Source organism: Bufo gargarizans, chromosome 3 (assembly GCF_014858855.1).
Source record: "Bufo gargarizans isolate SCDJY-AF-19 chromosome 3, ASM1485885v1, whole genome shotgun sequence".
NCBI lineage: Eukaryota > Metazoa > Chordata > Amphibia > Anura > Bufonidae > Bufo > Bufo gargarizans.
In genome coordinates this window covers 52,646,677-52,664,268 of record NC_058082.1, presented here as the reverse complement: position 1 = coordinate 52,664,268, position 17,592 = coordinate 52,646,677, and the positions used below count along the sequence as shown (strand labels likewise).

The 17,592-nt window shown below is 46.3% G+C and overlaps 1 protein-coding gene across 3 annotated transcripts in view; it reads left to right on the top strand.

The window, feature by feature from the left end:
- The first annotated feature begins 1,192 nt into the window (after positions 1-1,192).
- Positions 1,193-17,592, top strand: part of FAM124A (family with sequence similarity 124 member A) — a 68,245-nt gene continuing 51,845 nt past the window's right edge. For 2 of the 3 annotated variants that reach the window (XM_044286488.1, XM_044286487.1), the window contains exon 1: positions 1,193-1,375. In XM_044286488.1, the coding sequence (XP_044142423.1) occupies positions 1,323-1,375 (53 nt within the window). In that variant the 5' untranslated portion in view covers positions 1,193-1,322. The remainder of the gene's footprint in view (positions 1,376-17,592) is intronic. The other variant, XM_044286489.1, reaches the window with a different exon arrangement.

Below are 17,592 nucleotides of genomic sequence, written 5' to 3'. Positions count from 1 at the left end.
AAAGCCTGTGAATAAGTATGAAGTGCGTGTAATTATATTTCACTACATCACAGAAACAACTGAAGCAAAGATCTAAAAGCAGTTTAGCAGCAAACTTTGTGAAAACGAATATTTGTGTCATTCTCAAAACTTTTGGCCACAACTGTACCTCAGAGGCCGGTACACCAGGTCTTCAGACCCGTACACAAAAAATCACCTTAGGGTACTTTCACACTAGCGTTAAAGTTTTCCCGTCTTAAGTTCCGTCCTAGGGGCTCATTACAAAAAAAAGCTTCAGTTTTGTCCTAATGCATTCTGAATGGAGAGCAATACGTTCAGTAAGCATCAGGATGTCTTCAGTTCAGTGACTTTTACGGTATTTGGCCGGAGAAAATACCGCAGCATACTGCTGTATTTTCTCCGGCCAAAATTCAGGAACACTTTTCCATTGAAATGTATTAATACCGGATCTAGTACCAAGTGTTCTGGAAAAAATGGATCCGGTTTTCCAGATGACACCAGAGAGACGGATCCGGTATTTCAATGCATTTGTCAAACCCGGATCTGGAAACAAATGGCATCTGTTTGCGCACAGATTTCCGGATCAGGCAGGCAGTTCCGGCAACGGAACTGCCTGCCAGATTCCTCTAACGCTAGTGTGAAAGTAGCCTTATCTGTGGGGCTAAATAAATATAGGCACTTAGGGGGAGATTTATCAAAACTTGCCTAACAGTAAGACTGTCTTAGTTGCCTGTAGCAACCAATCAGAAGTCAGCTTTAATTTTTTCAGTGCCCTTTAGGAAATAAAAGCTGAGATCTGATTGGTTGCTATGGGCAACTAAGACAGTCTGTTCTTTTTGATACCTTTAGTGTTAATAACTCTGGTGAGGTAAAGCCATTCCTACAGTGAGTGAGCGGCGGGAGCCCCCGGGGGAACTCCATAGTCCTGTGGCTCATTGATGGAGCCCAGGAGTTACCCAGAACTTCACCGCCCCACTTTACAAACACCTCTGTTACAGCTAGCACCCCCTGCTAGGTATATAATGGTAGCAGCCGCTGGTGCCAGAGGATGGAGACGGGCGAGCTCATTCACTGGCTGATACAAAGGATGGGGAGGGGCGGGGCTGTGGGCTGCTAAGGGCGGCTTCATCCAGGAGAAGGAGAGACCAGGAGGGAGAATAAAGGAGAAGGTCAGAAGGCGGAGAGACGCGGGGCAGGAGAGGAGGAGAGCGCCGGGCCATGCAGGGGCTCTGCCGGGGGTGGGGGCGTCCTGTTACTGGAGTCTGAGTGCAGGCACACGGCGGCGGCTCGTCACTGAGAGCCATGGCTTCCTGATCCCTGCCATGGAGAAGACTGGAGAGGATGACTGCGAGGACTCGGGAGCGGAGACCGGGGGGTACGTGCTGTCTGACACCCCGACACCACACTGTGCCCAGCCATGTAGTCAGGTGTCAGCCACACATGCCTGTCTAATCACATGTGTCATAGTTCTAGACATGTTACATGTATCACATTTACATATGTCTCTAACAAGAACCATATGCATCAGGCATGACTGATCTCACATACATTACATGGGACTGCCTGTGACATAGCCTATACATTACTTGGGACTGCCTGTGACATAGCCTATACATTACTTGAGACTGCCTGTGACATAGCCTATACATTACATGGGACTGCCTGTGACATAGCCTATACATTACATGGGACTGCCTGTGAGATTATATATACATTACATGGGACTGCATGCAAAGTGACACTGTATGTATCAGACTGAGGCGTCAGACACGACTACATGTAAAGTTACACAAGTATGACATGTATGTATTAGATGTTACATGTGTCCTGTATGTATGGCCATGACTGCGAGAGAGGTCTGGTAGACACCAGGATGTGGCAGGTGCTGCCTCCTGCTTACATGGGACTGCACAGTGCACACCACTGGTTGTTTGTAACATTTCATCCTGCCGCTTATATCTATGGGAAACGGATGGTGGGGGGAGGAGGTGTATACACTAGAGCCATGGATGGATGGACAGATAGATAAGTATAATGGATATTACATAGACTTGACAAGTCTTCAGTATGTAAACATAATCTATCAATATATCCGGAAAACTGATGTAAAAAACTTGCAGTTTGACGCACCCCGCGGTTGTCCACTTTTCCAAAAGGTGGGCACAGGGGGGCGGTGCAGGGGTGGCTGTAGCTCGCCTGGCGCTTTTATTAGACTCTACGCCATATATTATAGCAGAAGTCTCCAGCAGCTCCCTGGCAGGGGTAGGGGTACCACGTTCAGAGGCATGTACTTTTTAATAGTTGGGGAGCTTCTGATGCCAGCGGGAGACCAGCAGGTAATACAGCGGTCTCAGTAAATGTCCCCCAGAGTTCCTACGGACAGAACAAGCGATGACAGCGCCTTACATATAACATACAGGATGTAAGATGATGCAAACATGTCGGGGATCAGCTCCATTGATACTCTCCAGGTTGTATGTTTATGGGCCGGCGGTCTGATAGATCTGAGATGCTGCATACAAGGTGTGAATGATGTTCTGCAGAGACCTTGTTTCCGTGTGGACACGTGATCCGTGTTTCTGTCTCGCATGCGGTATTCTCCTGGGTACATCATGCAGTGTGCTGTGTCAGAGCGCCGATCTTCTGACTTCTTGGTCAGCTCTCCTGCTGCTTATCTGCCACCAGTAGTCACTGTCACGTTTGGTCATGCTCAGAGACATGTGCTGCCCGCTGCAGCCCCCGTGTGCCAGCAGAGAAGAATGTGGCCCTGTATTAGCCTGCACCACTCTGGGATGTTCCCTCCGGATTGCTATATTCCAGTGCCGTGTAGGACCCCCTGGCTGGAGGGATGTGTAATGTAGTCAGTGAAGGGCTGATGTAGTTTATATTACAGCTCTTGTATTGTTTATGATGGGTGATGTAGTCTTCCGGATTCACATAACTCAGCAATGTTAATCCCTCTTCACCGGTATCCGTAGTGTCACTAAGGAAACCGCAGGGCATTACTGCTGCTCCCAGGGGCCGGGGCGTGGAGCTCAGCGTGGTAGTTAGCTCAGGTGGCCTGCAGAGCCTTCCTCACACAGATCTGGCTGGTGCTCAGTGGTGTATAAAATTGGACCAAGGACCTCGCTGCCGATGGTTAAAGGGGCACATACGCTTCCCACAAGGGACCTCACTGCCGATGGTTAAAGGGGCACATATGGTTCCCATAAGGGACCTCACTGCTGATGGTTAAAGGGGCACATACGGTTTCCACAAGGGACCTCACTGCTAATAGTTAAAGGGGCACATACGCTTCCCACAAGGGACCTCACTGCCGATGGTTAAAGGGGCACATTTGGTTCCCATAAGGGACCTCACTGACGATGGTTAAAGGGGCAAATATGGTTCCCATAAGGGACCTCCCTGTGGATGGTTAAAGGGGCAAATATGGTTCCCATAAGGGACCTCACTGTGGATGGTTAAAGGGGCAAATATGGTTCCCATAAGGGACCTCACTGTGGATGGTTAAAGGGGCAAATATGGTTCCCATAAGGGAACTCACTGTGGATGGTTAAAGGGGCAAATATGGTTCCCATAAGAGACCTCACTGTGGATGGCTAAAGGGGCACATATGGTTTCCACACAGCACCTCACTGCGGATGGTTAAAGGGGCACATATGCTTCCCACAAGGGACCTCACTGCCGATGGTTAAAGGGGCACATACGGTTTCCACAAGGGACCTCACTGCCGATGGTTAAATGGGCACATATGGTTCTGACCTGGTACAGAATGAGTCTTCTGTAAATGTCTATCTTATGGTCTTGTATTTGGCTTTATGATAAGTGACGTCTTTGTGAATTTAGGGACGGTTAGTGAGAACAACTTCCGAGCATCCTTTCGTGATCAGTCAAGTAATCGGCCGTATGTCTTCCCCCCCCCCCCCCCAATTCTATCTTTATTAGACAAGGATATAAACGATGTACCGTGCAGACGATATCAATGAGCCGAGTAACAGAATATGAGGACAGTATATCAGATAGGCATATAAAGAGAAACATACGTATATCAATGAATTATCCAGGGGTTCCAGGTTTTCAAAAAACAATGTCTAGTGTCCCTCAAGACGGAAAGGCTGATCAGCTTTCGCTTTCCACTGAGCTATCGAGGGGGGGGGGGGGGTCTGTAGACCTCCAGTGCAGAGGGATCAGAAGCTTTGCCAGGTAATGAGGGGGGAGGTAATGTGGAGGGGAGCCAAAGTAGAATAGTTTTTATGTGGTAGGGACGGAGTTCTGCCACAAATCAATCGGATTTGTAATGTGATAGATTGCAAAAAAAGACGTATAAGCGGACAGTCTAGCCAGATGTGTGTGTAGCTACCTCCTAGGTCTCCAAGTCTCCAGCAAGTATCTGATCTAGAGATGTTTGCTTTTTTTAGGAGCAATGATGCCCAACCTGCGGCCCTCCAGCTGTTGCAAAACTACAACTCCCAGCATGCCTGGACAGCTTACAGCTATCAGCCTACAGCAGGGCATCATGGGAGTTGTAGTTTTACAAAAGCTGGAGGGCCTCAGGTTGAGCATGCCTGATCTAGAGAATAGGTTAAATGAGTTCTCCTGAACTGCAATACATGGAGAAAAACCATGGGAATTCTCGCACATGGTCTTTACCTCTGAGACGAAGAAGTTACAACCAAGTTTACCTTTCCACTCTTGCACATAATAAGATTTAAAGGGGTTTTCTGGAATTTTAATATTGCTGACCTATCCTCAGGATAGATCATCAATATTACATCGGGTATCGGACCCCCACCGATCAGCTGGTTTACCTGCTCACCGTCGACATTGCAACGGCAAGCATGTATAATTACAAGCTGTCCCATTCACTTCAAACAAATACGGTACAACATAACCAGTATCAAGACAATATATACTGAGAAATACAGACATTGGTAGACAATAATATCGGGAAAATGTCCCCCCCCCCCCCCAATCCCGTGCGCTAACCCCAAAAAAAATGCTTCTTCGGGAAGAGCTCAAGTGTTAGCCGAAGTATGAAGAGTGAGCTAAAGAAGATGGCTACGCCACTAATTTTCCTAGAAAAGGAAGCTTCAATACAGGTTAGGAACCTTTTGTTACGTGGAGGGGGGTGGTTCCCTTTTGATCCAGTGGGTTTTCTGTAGAAATACAATGTGTGATTTAAGTTTATGTAAATGGTTTAACACTTTTCTATGTTTTACTGGTGTATTAAGGCTCGCCATTTAACCGATACCAGTAGGAGGCCAAAATTGAGGTAAATTTGAAGAAAAGGAGAGGGAAGAAAACCTGTCCCAGCAAGCAGCCCCCCCCCCTCCCCCAGTAGTTTGAGGTCCCCCAAGGTAGTGCGCATGGGATTTCCCTTTAAGTAAACAACCAATGACTAACAAGTATCACCATGCTACCCCGTCAGCCCGTGAGAGCAGCATCATGAAAACAGAACATACAGCAATGCAGACTCCATGACCGGAGTTCAGAATAGGCTAATAAATCAAAACAATCAAAGTAGTAACTTTACACCAAAAGTCATATGTGACCCCCCGCATCAAGTAGGAGAGGTGGGCGGAGATCGACGGGAGTGTGGCGGGATATTGAAGGCTGTATCGGATCGATCTGTCCAGTAGAAGTTTACAGACAGGGTTGAAGGCTCTACGTTTTTCCGCCACTGTAGAGAAGTCTTGGAATAGTAAAAGCTTTAAATTCTCGTAGTTGACCGCAAAGGCTTGGCGAAAGGCGGTCATGATTCTGAGTTTATCCTGGTAGTTGAGGATCCGAAAGATGTTCCACCGGTATTTTATATGAGGAGTCCCCCAACTTTAGTTCCTGAGGTAGCCATTCAGAGGTGAACCAGAGGAGTTCATTGGGACGAACAGATTCAGGAACTCCAATAAGATGCCGGGATCAATTTTCTTAGTCGTCCACCTTGTTTTGCAAAGTGATGAGCATTTTCTCCTTTTCTTCCAGTTGCTAACGACATGTGTGCACCGTATCCTCTAGATCAGAGACTCTCTGCTCAACTTCAGGTATGCAGGTGTTATGAGGGGTTTCTTGGGAGACAATAAGGTCCAATGATGATTGAAGGGCCGCCAGTCTAGTATCAATGGTTGGCATCAATAGATCAGAGGTAGCCTGAGCTGTTGCCTTTGAAGTATCCATAATAGCGTCCGTAGACATATGTACTGGACAGGACGTCTGCGAGTCAGGGTTCCGGATCCCTTAGCAGCAGTAGCACTCCTTCCCATCAACTTATCCATGGGGTAGCAAAAGAGTGGATATTTTGCTGTATAGGTCAAGCTTCAATGTAAAGAAACCAGCGGGGTCACATTAACAATTGTGTTACATGAGGAACCGAACAAATGTTCCTAAAGAGAAATAATGAGGTGGCGAGTATAGGTAGCTTATAGCAGATGTAGTCCCACAATATGAAGATCCAATAGCGGGTAATGCAGTGAGGTGCAGGCTTAGTTGTAGTAGATAGCTCAGTAATATGAGGGTTGTTGTAACCAGATATACAGATAGAGGGGCCTTATGTAACCCCCTCTGATCCCGTTGAAAACTGAAATGGTGCAGGTTCTGCTCTTATAATGTCGGCAAGTTGTGGGCAATAAGCAGCCTGTGGTTATAAGTCGGGGAATATGAAGCAAGGACCCACTCTGCAGCACTTGTGCAAAAGAAGCAGCCCCCCCTACACTGCGTTCAGGAGAAAAGGGCGCGGAAATGGCGGTGCGCCTGCCACGATTTATATTCGATCAATAAAGGGAGTTATATGCCCCTGAGGCCCTCTGTGATCTCACCCAGTCTTGCGATGCAGCCGGAGGGAGTCAGCAGCCTTGGCAGTGCTCCAGACTAAAATTAAATAAACAGGAGCCATTGGCTCCTAAACTGAAAAATTTAGGAGCCAAATTAAATTTTTAGTTGCCAAATTGAAAATATATATAATTATAATTAAAAAAACTTTGAGCAGGTCACAGTAATGAGCCAGCACTACATATAGTAGAATACAGCACCACATACCTCTTACATCCAGGGACCTCTCCTGTCATGTAGATCTTCTCTTTCCTCTTCTCCTCTATTTGACCCAGACCTCCATGGCAAAGTCTTTCAGCCGCATCTCGTCTCTACAGAGTTTGTTACAGACACTTGATTTATCAATTTTTCCATCAAACCCCACTCCTGATGTCCCAACAATGTCATCTTGCTGCCACTCCCAATACTGTGCCCTTTGTGCTCCCCAGTGACCCAGGTACTATACTGCTGAAAAATTAGTGACCCCAGAAGTAATGTCCCTATAGTGTCTGCAGCAATTATAAATGCCACCTAGAGTGCCCCCAGTAATAATAATAAAACCTTAGATTAATTCCCCCCCACACTACACTCACATAGTAATCCCCCCCCCCCACAAACACTGTCCACACAGTAGTAACTTCCCCCCTCACTGCCCTCACATAGCAATTTTCTCCCACACTGCCCCCATATAGTAATTTCCCCACACATAGTAATTACTCCCCCCACAGTAGAAATATGCTCCACAGTAGTAATTTCCCTCCATACTGTCCTCTAGTGCCCCCTTATGGCTAGTAATGTCTCCCAGTGCCCCCCTTACGGCCATTAATGTCCCCCACTGCCCTCCTTATGGCCGGTAATGTCCCCCCAGTGCGCCCCTTATGGCCAGTAATGTCCCCCCAGTGCCCCCCTTACGGCCATTAATGTCCCCCACTGCCCTCCTTATGGCCGGTAATGTCCCCCCAGTGCGCCCCTTATGGCCAGTAATGTCCCCCCAGTGCGCCCCTTATGGCCAGTAATGTCCCCTTAGTGCCCCCCTTATGGGCAGTAATGTCCCCTTAGTGCCCCCCTTATGGCCAGTAATGTTGGCACTTAAAAAAAAATAAAAAAATAATCTTATACTCACCTGTGCCCTTTAGCTGGTGTTCACTAGCTGCTGGTACGGGCCTGGATGGTGCGGGTGGGCATGATAATGTCATTAGGCCTGCCTGCGCTGGGATTTCATTACCAAATAGACCTCAGGCCTGTAGCGTAGATGATCGGCGGTGCGGTAAGGAATTAATGGCTCCCATGCCCCGCCACAACATCCAGCTACAGTGCAGCAGCCCTGTCGCAAATGGCAACAAGGCTAAAAAGTCTTGTCTCCATTTGCATATTTTAAGGCGGATTGGCGACTATTTGGGTTGCCATCTGGAGTGCTGCTTGAGGTTGTGATGGTGCTGCAGCGCTGAGCGGTATGCGCTGTAATTAGCTGCTGGGGATCGCGGCGCCACGAGGCAATGGTGGGCGGGTCGGCGCAGGCTGCAGCAGTGGAGATGGTCTCTGGGGCCTCCGGGGAAGCAGGAGAGCCGAGCAAGATGTATTTCCCCCTTGTCCTGTCCTTATCCGGACAATAGTCGCCCTTGGTGCCCAAAGGGGAGAGCACAGGACAGCCTCAACTGAGTGGTGGATCCGGAGCTCCATTAACATTCGGCCATTACGCTGTGCCACCTCCCGGAAGTCTCCTAGACAGCTCCTTCTTATTCAAGTGTATACTACAGAGCTGTCCTGTTGAAATGAATGGGACGGCTTTTTGTAATTACACCTGCTCACCATTGACATTGCAGCGATGAAGGGAAATCTGTGCTCACACAGAAAGCGACCTTCTCTTCAACCAGGGGTGCCAGATGTCGTACCCCGCCGATCTGATTTTGATGAGCTATCCTGAGAAAAGGTCATCAATATTAAAATCCTGAACCCCTTTAAGGGTTGCCGAGTGTGTAAGTAGGTTATATAAGAAGGTACAAGGAATCCTCGTGGCTGATAGGTACGTGTCACTGTGGTTCCTGGCCTCGGTGGAGTAAGAGCCGGTTTTTATGTGTCAGCAGCAGTTGCTGTTTGACACCTTGGTACTTAGCATGGCTGTAATAGCTGATTTGTTTTTGGCATCATGTGTGAATAAACACTGAAGTTTAAATTACGAACTTGTATTTTGCCTCTGTGCTGCGCCCGCTTATGCTAACTACCAGAGCGAATCCCCACAGATAGATAGATAGATATAATGTGTATATATGGGACTAAATGAAATAGTCAGCCATATTTTTTTTACCAGATCTCTTTCTCTTGATATTAATAGGGGGTTGCATCATGACTTCATTGTGGCCTATAGTTATACCCTATCGAATAGTGGTCTGCATACTATGGTTCCCCACATCTAGTGAAACTACAACTCCCAGCTGAAGAGCCACAGATTACAAACCAGTGAAAGAAAAAATAACTACTTTCACACTCGCCACAAAGCTGATCCGGCAGGCTGCCTATTTATCCATCTCTGTCTATGCCACCCTCAACTTGACGACCAAGGAACGTGTTTCTGCAGATTGCCCTGGACCAGTGAGCCCACCATCTCCTTAGGTTGGCCTTCTCTTGATGTAGGCCTTGCTGCCTATTAATGTTGATCAGTAAAATTAGGCCCCCTAGTGGTGACAACAGGAAGCTTAGCTCATGTGCCCCACTATTGTCCTCTTCTGGCATGTTTCAATGACATACAGTTTCTTCAGTAGTCACCATAACACCTGGTACACATAACGTACCATTTCGGATGTTCATGTCTTAGCCCACTAGACTGTCATAATGAGAACATGGCCACCTATCGAAAAGTCAGAGTGTGATGTCTCTGTGGGAACTGAGAAGGCACGTTCCTCCGACAATCCCCAGAACCGGTTGTTAAGAGTGACTACAGCTGACTGTTCTTCTTGTATACAGCCTGGGGGTGTGAGGGTCTTACTATTAGTGACAGACATCGCTGTTGTCTGGTTGAAAGACGGCCATAAGTACTACTTAGTGGATTGCTTATTTATTGAGGTGAAATGTTGCTGGTGAGGGGCCGCAGAGCATCAGTGATTGATGGCAGCTCCCACCAGCGTCCACAGTCGCACTCCTAGTCAACTAGTCAGTAGGTATAGCGAATAAACAGGACCACCCTGCTTGCTGATGACAGTGTTTGGGGATTCCCATGACAGGGATTGTGAAGAGTGATAATGTGCTCTCCCCCCAGGACAGATGTGATAGCACAAGTCTGGCAGTGTGCTCAGGACTGAACGCTGGGTTCTGCTTTGTTTTAAAAGGACAGAAGGTAAAGAAGAAATCAAGAAAAAAGTAGCAACCCTCACCGCTATATATCGATTTCTGTCTTGATCATTTTTCTTCTGATGTCCCGAGGGGTTAAGCCATGAAATAGTCGAGAACTGTACTATCTCCTGAACACCCCTAGAGATTAACGGAGCAGCAGCGAGCATGCTCCACCTACACCCCACGTACAAATAGCTATCCCTTATCCTATTGATAGCGGATACGATGCATTCGGAAAGTCTTCAGACCCTTTCACTTTTTTCACATTTTGCCTTGCTAAAATAAAAATCAAGTTTTCCCCATCATTCTGCACAATTTTTTTTTTGCTAATTTATTGAAAAGGAAAAATGTAAATCTTGCATTGCCATAAGTATTCACCTCCAGTCTTCTTGGGTATGATGCCGCAAGGTTTTGCACCTGGATTTGGGGATTTTCTGCCTTTCTTCTCTGTAGATCCTGTCGAGCTCTGTCAGGTTGGATGGGGACTGTCTGTGGACAGCCATTTTAAAGTTGGGTTGAAGTCAGGGCTCTGGCTGGGCCACTAGGGGACATTCACAGGGTTGTCCCTAAGCCACTCTCGTGTCATCCTGGCTGTGCACTGAAAGTAATTGTCTTGTTGGAAGGTGAAGCTTTAACCCAGTCTGAGGTCCAGAGCACTCAGGATCAGGTTTTTATTAAGAACATCTCTGTAGCCGCTCCATTCAGCTTTCCCCAACCCTGACCAGTCAGGGCAAATGGCAGGGGGGGTCTGATGAGTTTTCTTATGAAGGAAAACAGTCTATTTAATTCATTTTTTCTTATCAGAGTACTTGATTAATCGTATAAATAATCGGTAGAATACTCTATTGCTAAAATAATCGTTTACTGCAGCCCTACTATACATGTAAAAATCCTGTAAATTTTTGGGGGGTTTCGGCCCAAAAATATTTTAAATGTCTTAGCAGGGTGAGAATAAATAAAAAAGGTATACTCTCCTCACAAATTCCATGCTATTCCAGTTTTGAGGATGCTTGGTCCCCTGCCATTCCATACCTCATACTGCAGAGATGGTGTCTTGACATAAGCACATTTTGACTGCTTGCTGGCAATCATAATATGGACCCTAAGGATCCATTCACACGTCCGTTGTTTGTTTCCTGATCTGTTCCGTTTTTTGCGGAACAGATCTGGACCAGTTCTGGACCCATTCATTTTCAATGGGTCCTGAAAAAAAACAGACAGCACAATGTCAGATTTTTTTACAGGACCTATTGAAAATGAATGGGTCCAGATCTGGTCCAGATCTGTTCAGCAAAAAACGGAACAGATCAGGAAAGAAACAACGGACGTGTGAATGGACCCTAAGGGGGTCATTTACGATCAGAAATTCACCTATATTAGGTGTATTTTTGGCGCAGATTGCGGTGCAAAGTTTACTTGCGCCACAATCTGTGACTTTTCCCCACTCACGCCAGGTCTAAAAAAAATGGACGTGGCCAGCAAATTGGCTTACATTTCGACTGGCGCTGGATACGCCGAAGTTATGTAGAGGCCGGCGCCTCTACATAACTGCAGCTTTCCACCGTCAGCTAAAGGACTTATTGAGATCGGCGTCTAAAACACCGGTCCTAATAAATGACCCCCTAAGCATCCAGCTGTAACACCTAGACCCCCTAGAGTGCTGCTGAACAGAATGTGGTGTTCTGTGGTGATTGAAGTGGGGGCACAGTTTTTTGCAGCTGTAATACGGAAGCCGTAATGGGGCTGTACTACCGCTGTTTGAAACCATCCTTAGGCCTCTTTCACATGAGCGATAAGGATTGTGTCAGGGTCTGTTCAGTGAAAAACAATTCAGTTCAATCAGTTTTGTCTGCAACTGAGTTAGGCTACGTTCACACTTGTGTTCGGAGCGGATCCGTCTGGTGTCTGCACAGAAAGTTAGTCAGACGGATCCGTCCAGACTTTACATTGAAAGTCAATGGGGGACGGATCCGTTTGAAATTGCATGATTTTGTGTCAACTTCAAACGGATCCGTCCCCATTGACTTACATTCTGGACGGATCCATTTGCCTCCGCACGGCCAGGCGGACACCCGAACGCTGCAAGCTGCGTTCGGGTGTCCGCCTGCTGAGCGGAGCGGAGGACAAACGGAGCCATACTGATGAATTCTGAGCGGATCCTTATCCATTCAGAATGCATTAGGGCCGTACGGATCCGTTCGGGGCCGCTTGTGAGAGCCTTCAAACAGAACTCACAAGCGGAACCCCGAACGCAAGTGTGAAAGTAGCCATGGTTGTTTAAAAAATATATATTATTCTGTCCAGATTGTATCCATTTTGCATCTATTTTTCACCCTCATGAACAAAACCTGAAGAATAACACTCAACATCTCCTAGTAGTCATCTTGCAGCCCCAGTCACTTCTATGGAGACAGCCACATGAAAAACGTACCGTATAGAACATACTACAATTTTCCCTGAATGCAAAGATGATGCGTGAAAAATGACCCATGTACTCAGACCCCTAGAAATGAATGGTAAATGATTCGGCCCAGATGCTTTGCGTTTGCAAAACTGAAGGCATCTGGACAGAAAACTCACTTGTGTGAAATTAGCTTTCGGCTCTTTCATTGACATGGGACTGGCTGATAGCACACAGTGCAGCTATGGTGCTGTTGGGATGTGGCCATGTAGGCTACAAGGGGGTCATATTAACTGATTAAAACCATGTCCCAACTGCAGCTGTACCCTAGGTCATATCGTATAAAAGACTTGTATGAGTGCTCGTTGTTTGGCTCCTATGGCACTGCAAGTCCCAGCATACCAGCAAATTCCCAGCAGCTGGAGAGCCCTGGGCTCTGCATGTAAACACTGTCATCTACACTGAGGAACAGCAGGGTCCATTCTCTTTGATGGAAGACAAACATTACCAGTCTATTCACAGTTGTAAAAGGGGATGGACACTACCACTGTATGACGTGTAATAATAAAATAAATAAGTTCTCAAACATACGTACTATACAAAGTAAAATCCCCAGGTCCTGGCGTTATCCTCCACTTGTATCCTGTTTTTGTAGCGTTGTAGAAATATGGATGATAAATAAATGGAATACGTGCATGTTAACTCTGCAGATTCGGATCATGCGTTTTTTAAATTCAACCCATTAACTTCTATGATCTGAAAATGGGAATCCTTAGGAACTTGTGCGTAAAAAATATGAAAACAAAAACCAAAGCTGCTTAACACCAGAGCAAATAGAACCAGCAAAGAATGTAAAAAAGATTGAGAAGGTTTGTGTGGTCCCAGGAACGGCACCATGTATTACCCCCCACACACATAGTGTCAGATAATAGAATTCTTCTAGTGGCCTGTATAGAGTTATATAGCTCCTCTTCACCTAGCTGTATGAATCCACAGGAAAGGTGATAAGTGTTAGATCACTGGAGGTCCATTCACTAGGAACCCCAGCGATCCTGAGAATGAAGGCTCCCCTGTCCGTCAATCACACAGAAGTGAATGGAGCGTCAGACTGGCCTGTGCACTACTGCTCCTCTCAGACAAGGTACTCGAGGATCCTCTGTTCTTTCGATCACTGGGGGTCCTGTGGAGACATGATAAATACTTCTTATGGTACGTCTTTAAATTGCATTATAACACAAAATTAGAACAGAGAGGAGGAAATACTAACTTTTTTTGTACACTTAAAGGCATTTTCGGGTAATAATTATTTTTTAGCAACTACCTGCAGCTTGCCCCCTGAATCAAAAGATCCATACTGACCTGCTCCACCCTGCCCTGGTCCTCCTCGCTGCCTCTGCTTTCTCCGTCTTCCGGTCCCCACACTGTTTACATCTTGCCGGCCATGGTCCTAGTCACATGTACCTCCAGCCAATGACTGGCTTCAGCAGTGACTTGCTCCTTGTGGCCACATCACTGCTAAAGCCAGTCATTGGCTGGAGAGGTACATGCGACTAAGACCATGGCTGGCAAGATGTAAACAGTGTGAGGACTGGGAGATTGAGAAAATGGGGGCAGCGAGGAGGACCAGGGCAGGGTGGAGCAGTATAAATCTGTTTCAGGGGCCCAGGCTCCAGGCACTTGCTGAAAAATTATTATTACTAGAAAACCCATTTAATGGGGTCCATTTATCAAAGACCAACGTTTTACACCGGTCTTTGATATCCCTCGCACTGCTGGAGAATACGCTTAATTTATGAAGAGGCCCAGATTTCAGCTGGTACCAGGAGTAGATAGCGCCGTCATTTACGCCAGTAAAGGGATGTAAGAGCCAATAGCCGTGCCCCGCCACTCCCCGCTCATACAAACACTGCATGTGCCTACATTTTAGGTGCAGTTGCTTTCAAAAAGTGTCAAATTGGGAGATTGTGACTTTTAAACACCAGATTCTGGCATAGGGGATCATAAAAAAATGGCCTCTTATATTTAGGTGATTAGAGCAGCCTGTCCTAGTGGCGATTTCTCTTTAAATTACTTGGCAGCACGTTTTGACTTGGAACCTCTGTACATATGACGTCATCGCGGGAAGAGATGTGCGATTTACTTCTTTACCTGATTTACACACTAATTGGATAACTAGTTTCCAGAGGACGTCTCCTAGCCCGTGCACAATATTATTTCACTCCCGAGCGACTTTTCAAGCCAGTAGAGGACTTTCCCTAATTTCACACCGCGCAGATCTGCTCTTTGTTCTGAACACATGTTATTTGAAGCTATTATTGAGGCATTGGCCTCCCAGCCATCTGGTGCTAATTAATGGAGGAGTGGACATAAAGAGCTCTCACTTCTCCGACGTAATATGCACGTATGGATGGACCACAGTGGTACACAGGGGTTAAATGATTTCTAGCTGGTTTGAGACCATTTGCACCAATATGTAATAGACAGATTTTTTTTTTTACGTGTCCGGTATTTACATCTCAGCAGACCGCTCTCGGCCCGAGAAGCACGTCGCTGTTTTCGTCGGACACTACTTCATTCATCTCCTGTGAACTGCCATTTTTAATCCAGCCATTATCTGGCGACAATGCTTCATTTAAATGCGGAGCCCCTTAGTCCGCTTTCATTAGAAAACACTTCTCAAGCTGCCACATGTCTTCAGCCGGTGAAACCCAAAGGCAGATTACCGGACCAAAATAGTATCCGAATAATAGTGAGCGAATGCTCTAAGACTGGCGACGGCAAAGAACAAATAAGCCAATTAGTCTACATCTCTGGCCGCTGCGCACAGAGCTTGTAGGGAAACACATGGTAGATTTATTATGGACTCACGGGTGATCTCATTCTGCTCAGACACAGAAGGCGCTGCTTATTGTCTCAGATGGCAGTTTTTTTCTTCCTTTTATTTTGGACAGCAAAAGATAACTTTACTTGTATGTATACATTTATGTGTATGTGTCTGACCAGTGCTGTATGTTTATATCGTGGTGCAGCAAAGGACCACACAACCAGTAAGTCAGAAAAAGGGGAAAAAAAACACCTGTTAAACTCATCATGGCATGACGTGTCCAGCGTTCCTGATATTAAGCAAACCGCATCAAGGTATGGTGTGAAAAAGAAAGGCACTGTTAGGTGCATATTATTGGCATTTTATCGGTGACAAAATGAAACGTTGCCGAAAAAGTTCCGAAGGATACGGACGTTTTTTACTGCAGCCTGCAACTGGGATGATTAAAGCTCTTACATTTTGGTGTCTGAACCAAACGCACAGACCACACCATTTACTTCCTTCACGTGACTGTCGTGAGATACGCTAGTCTTAGGCCTCATGCACATGCCAGTCTCCATTCTGCTGTCCGCAAACCATGGATCTGCAAAAGACTGATACCGGCCGAATGCATGCCATATTTTTCTACTAGAACTGGCTATTCTTGTCCATTTAGGGCATGTTCAACACATCTGTGTGCTGTCCAAATTTTTTTTTTTTTTCAGACCCATAAAAATGAATGGGTCTGAACAATCCTTAAAAACTGCAGCCATGAACCCTTGTGGGCCAGTTGTTTGGTCCGGCTCATATCGGTGTTCACCTCCCGAGTAGTTGCAAAATGTCATATGTCTCCTTCCTCCAAAACAATAAGTTACCTTTAAGGGTACTTTCACACTAGCGGCAGGATGGATCCGACAGGCTGTTCACCCTGTCGGATCCATCCTGCTGCTATATCGCCGTGCAACCAGACCGCCGCTCCATCCCCATTGACTATAAAGGGGACGGGGGCGGAGCTACGGCAGTGCACGGCGAAAGGCCGCCATTCTAAAAGTACTGCATGTCCAACTTTTTAGTCCGGCGGCCTCTCACCGCGAACTGCCGTGCTGCGCCGGAGCTCCGCCCCCATCCCCATTATAGTCAATGGGGACGGAGCGGTGGCAGGACGGATCTGACAGGGTAAACAGCCTGTTGGATCCGTCCTGCCGCTAGTGTGAAAGTAGCCTAAGCCTCATTTATCAAAGGCTGAGGTTAAAAAAATAAATAATAAAAATGAGCAAATGTAATGTTGATTGTAGAAGACATTAAAGGATCCAGACACACAGCTCCAACATACAGGCACCTTTATAATAAATTAGGTGACATTCTTGCAAACTATTATCTTTTCATTGGCACAGAATACACTGTTATTAAAGGGAACCAGTCACCAGGATTTTGGGTATAGAGCTGAGGACATGGGTTGCTAGATCGCCGCTAGCACATCCGCAATACCCAGTCCCCATAGCTCTGTGTGCTTTTATTGTGTAAATAAACCGATTTGATACATATGCAAATTAACATAAAAGAGTCATATCTTACTTGTGTGACCAGAGAAGAGTCATATTTTCAAGCTCTGACTCATCTCAGGTTACTTTGCATATGTATCAAATGAGTTTTTATACACAATAAAAGCACACAGAGCTATGGGGACTGGGTATTGCGGATGTGCTAGCGGCCATCTAGCAGCCCATGTCCCCAGCTCTATGGCCAAAATCCCAGTGACAGGTTCCCTTTAACAAATGTGGGCGAATGTCTGTTACCAAGCTAAGGATACTTTGACACTAGCTTTATTCTTTTCCGGTATTTAAATCCGGTAAAGGGTCTCAATAACAGAAAAAAACGCATCAGTTTTGTCCTAATGCATTCTGAATGGAAAGCAATCCGTTCAGTATCCATCAGGATGTCTTCTGTTCCGTCCCTTCTACGGTATTTGACCGGACAAAATACTGCAGCACGCTGCAGTATTTTTTTCCGGACAAAATCCCAGAACACTACCGCACTTACTGCCATTAATTTCCATTGAAATGTATTAATGCTGGATCCGGTACCAAGTGTTCCGGAAATTGCCGGATCCGGTTTTCCGGTCTGCGCATGCGCAGTTCTTTCTAGCTTTGAAAATATTTAATACCGTATCCGTTATTCCGGATGATACCGGAAAGACGTATCCGGTATTTCAATGCATAAGTCTAACAGATCCGGAAAGCGAGCGCAGAACAGGAGGAAG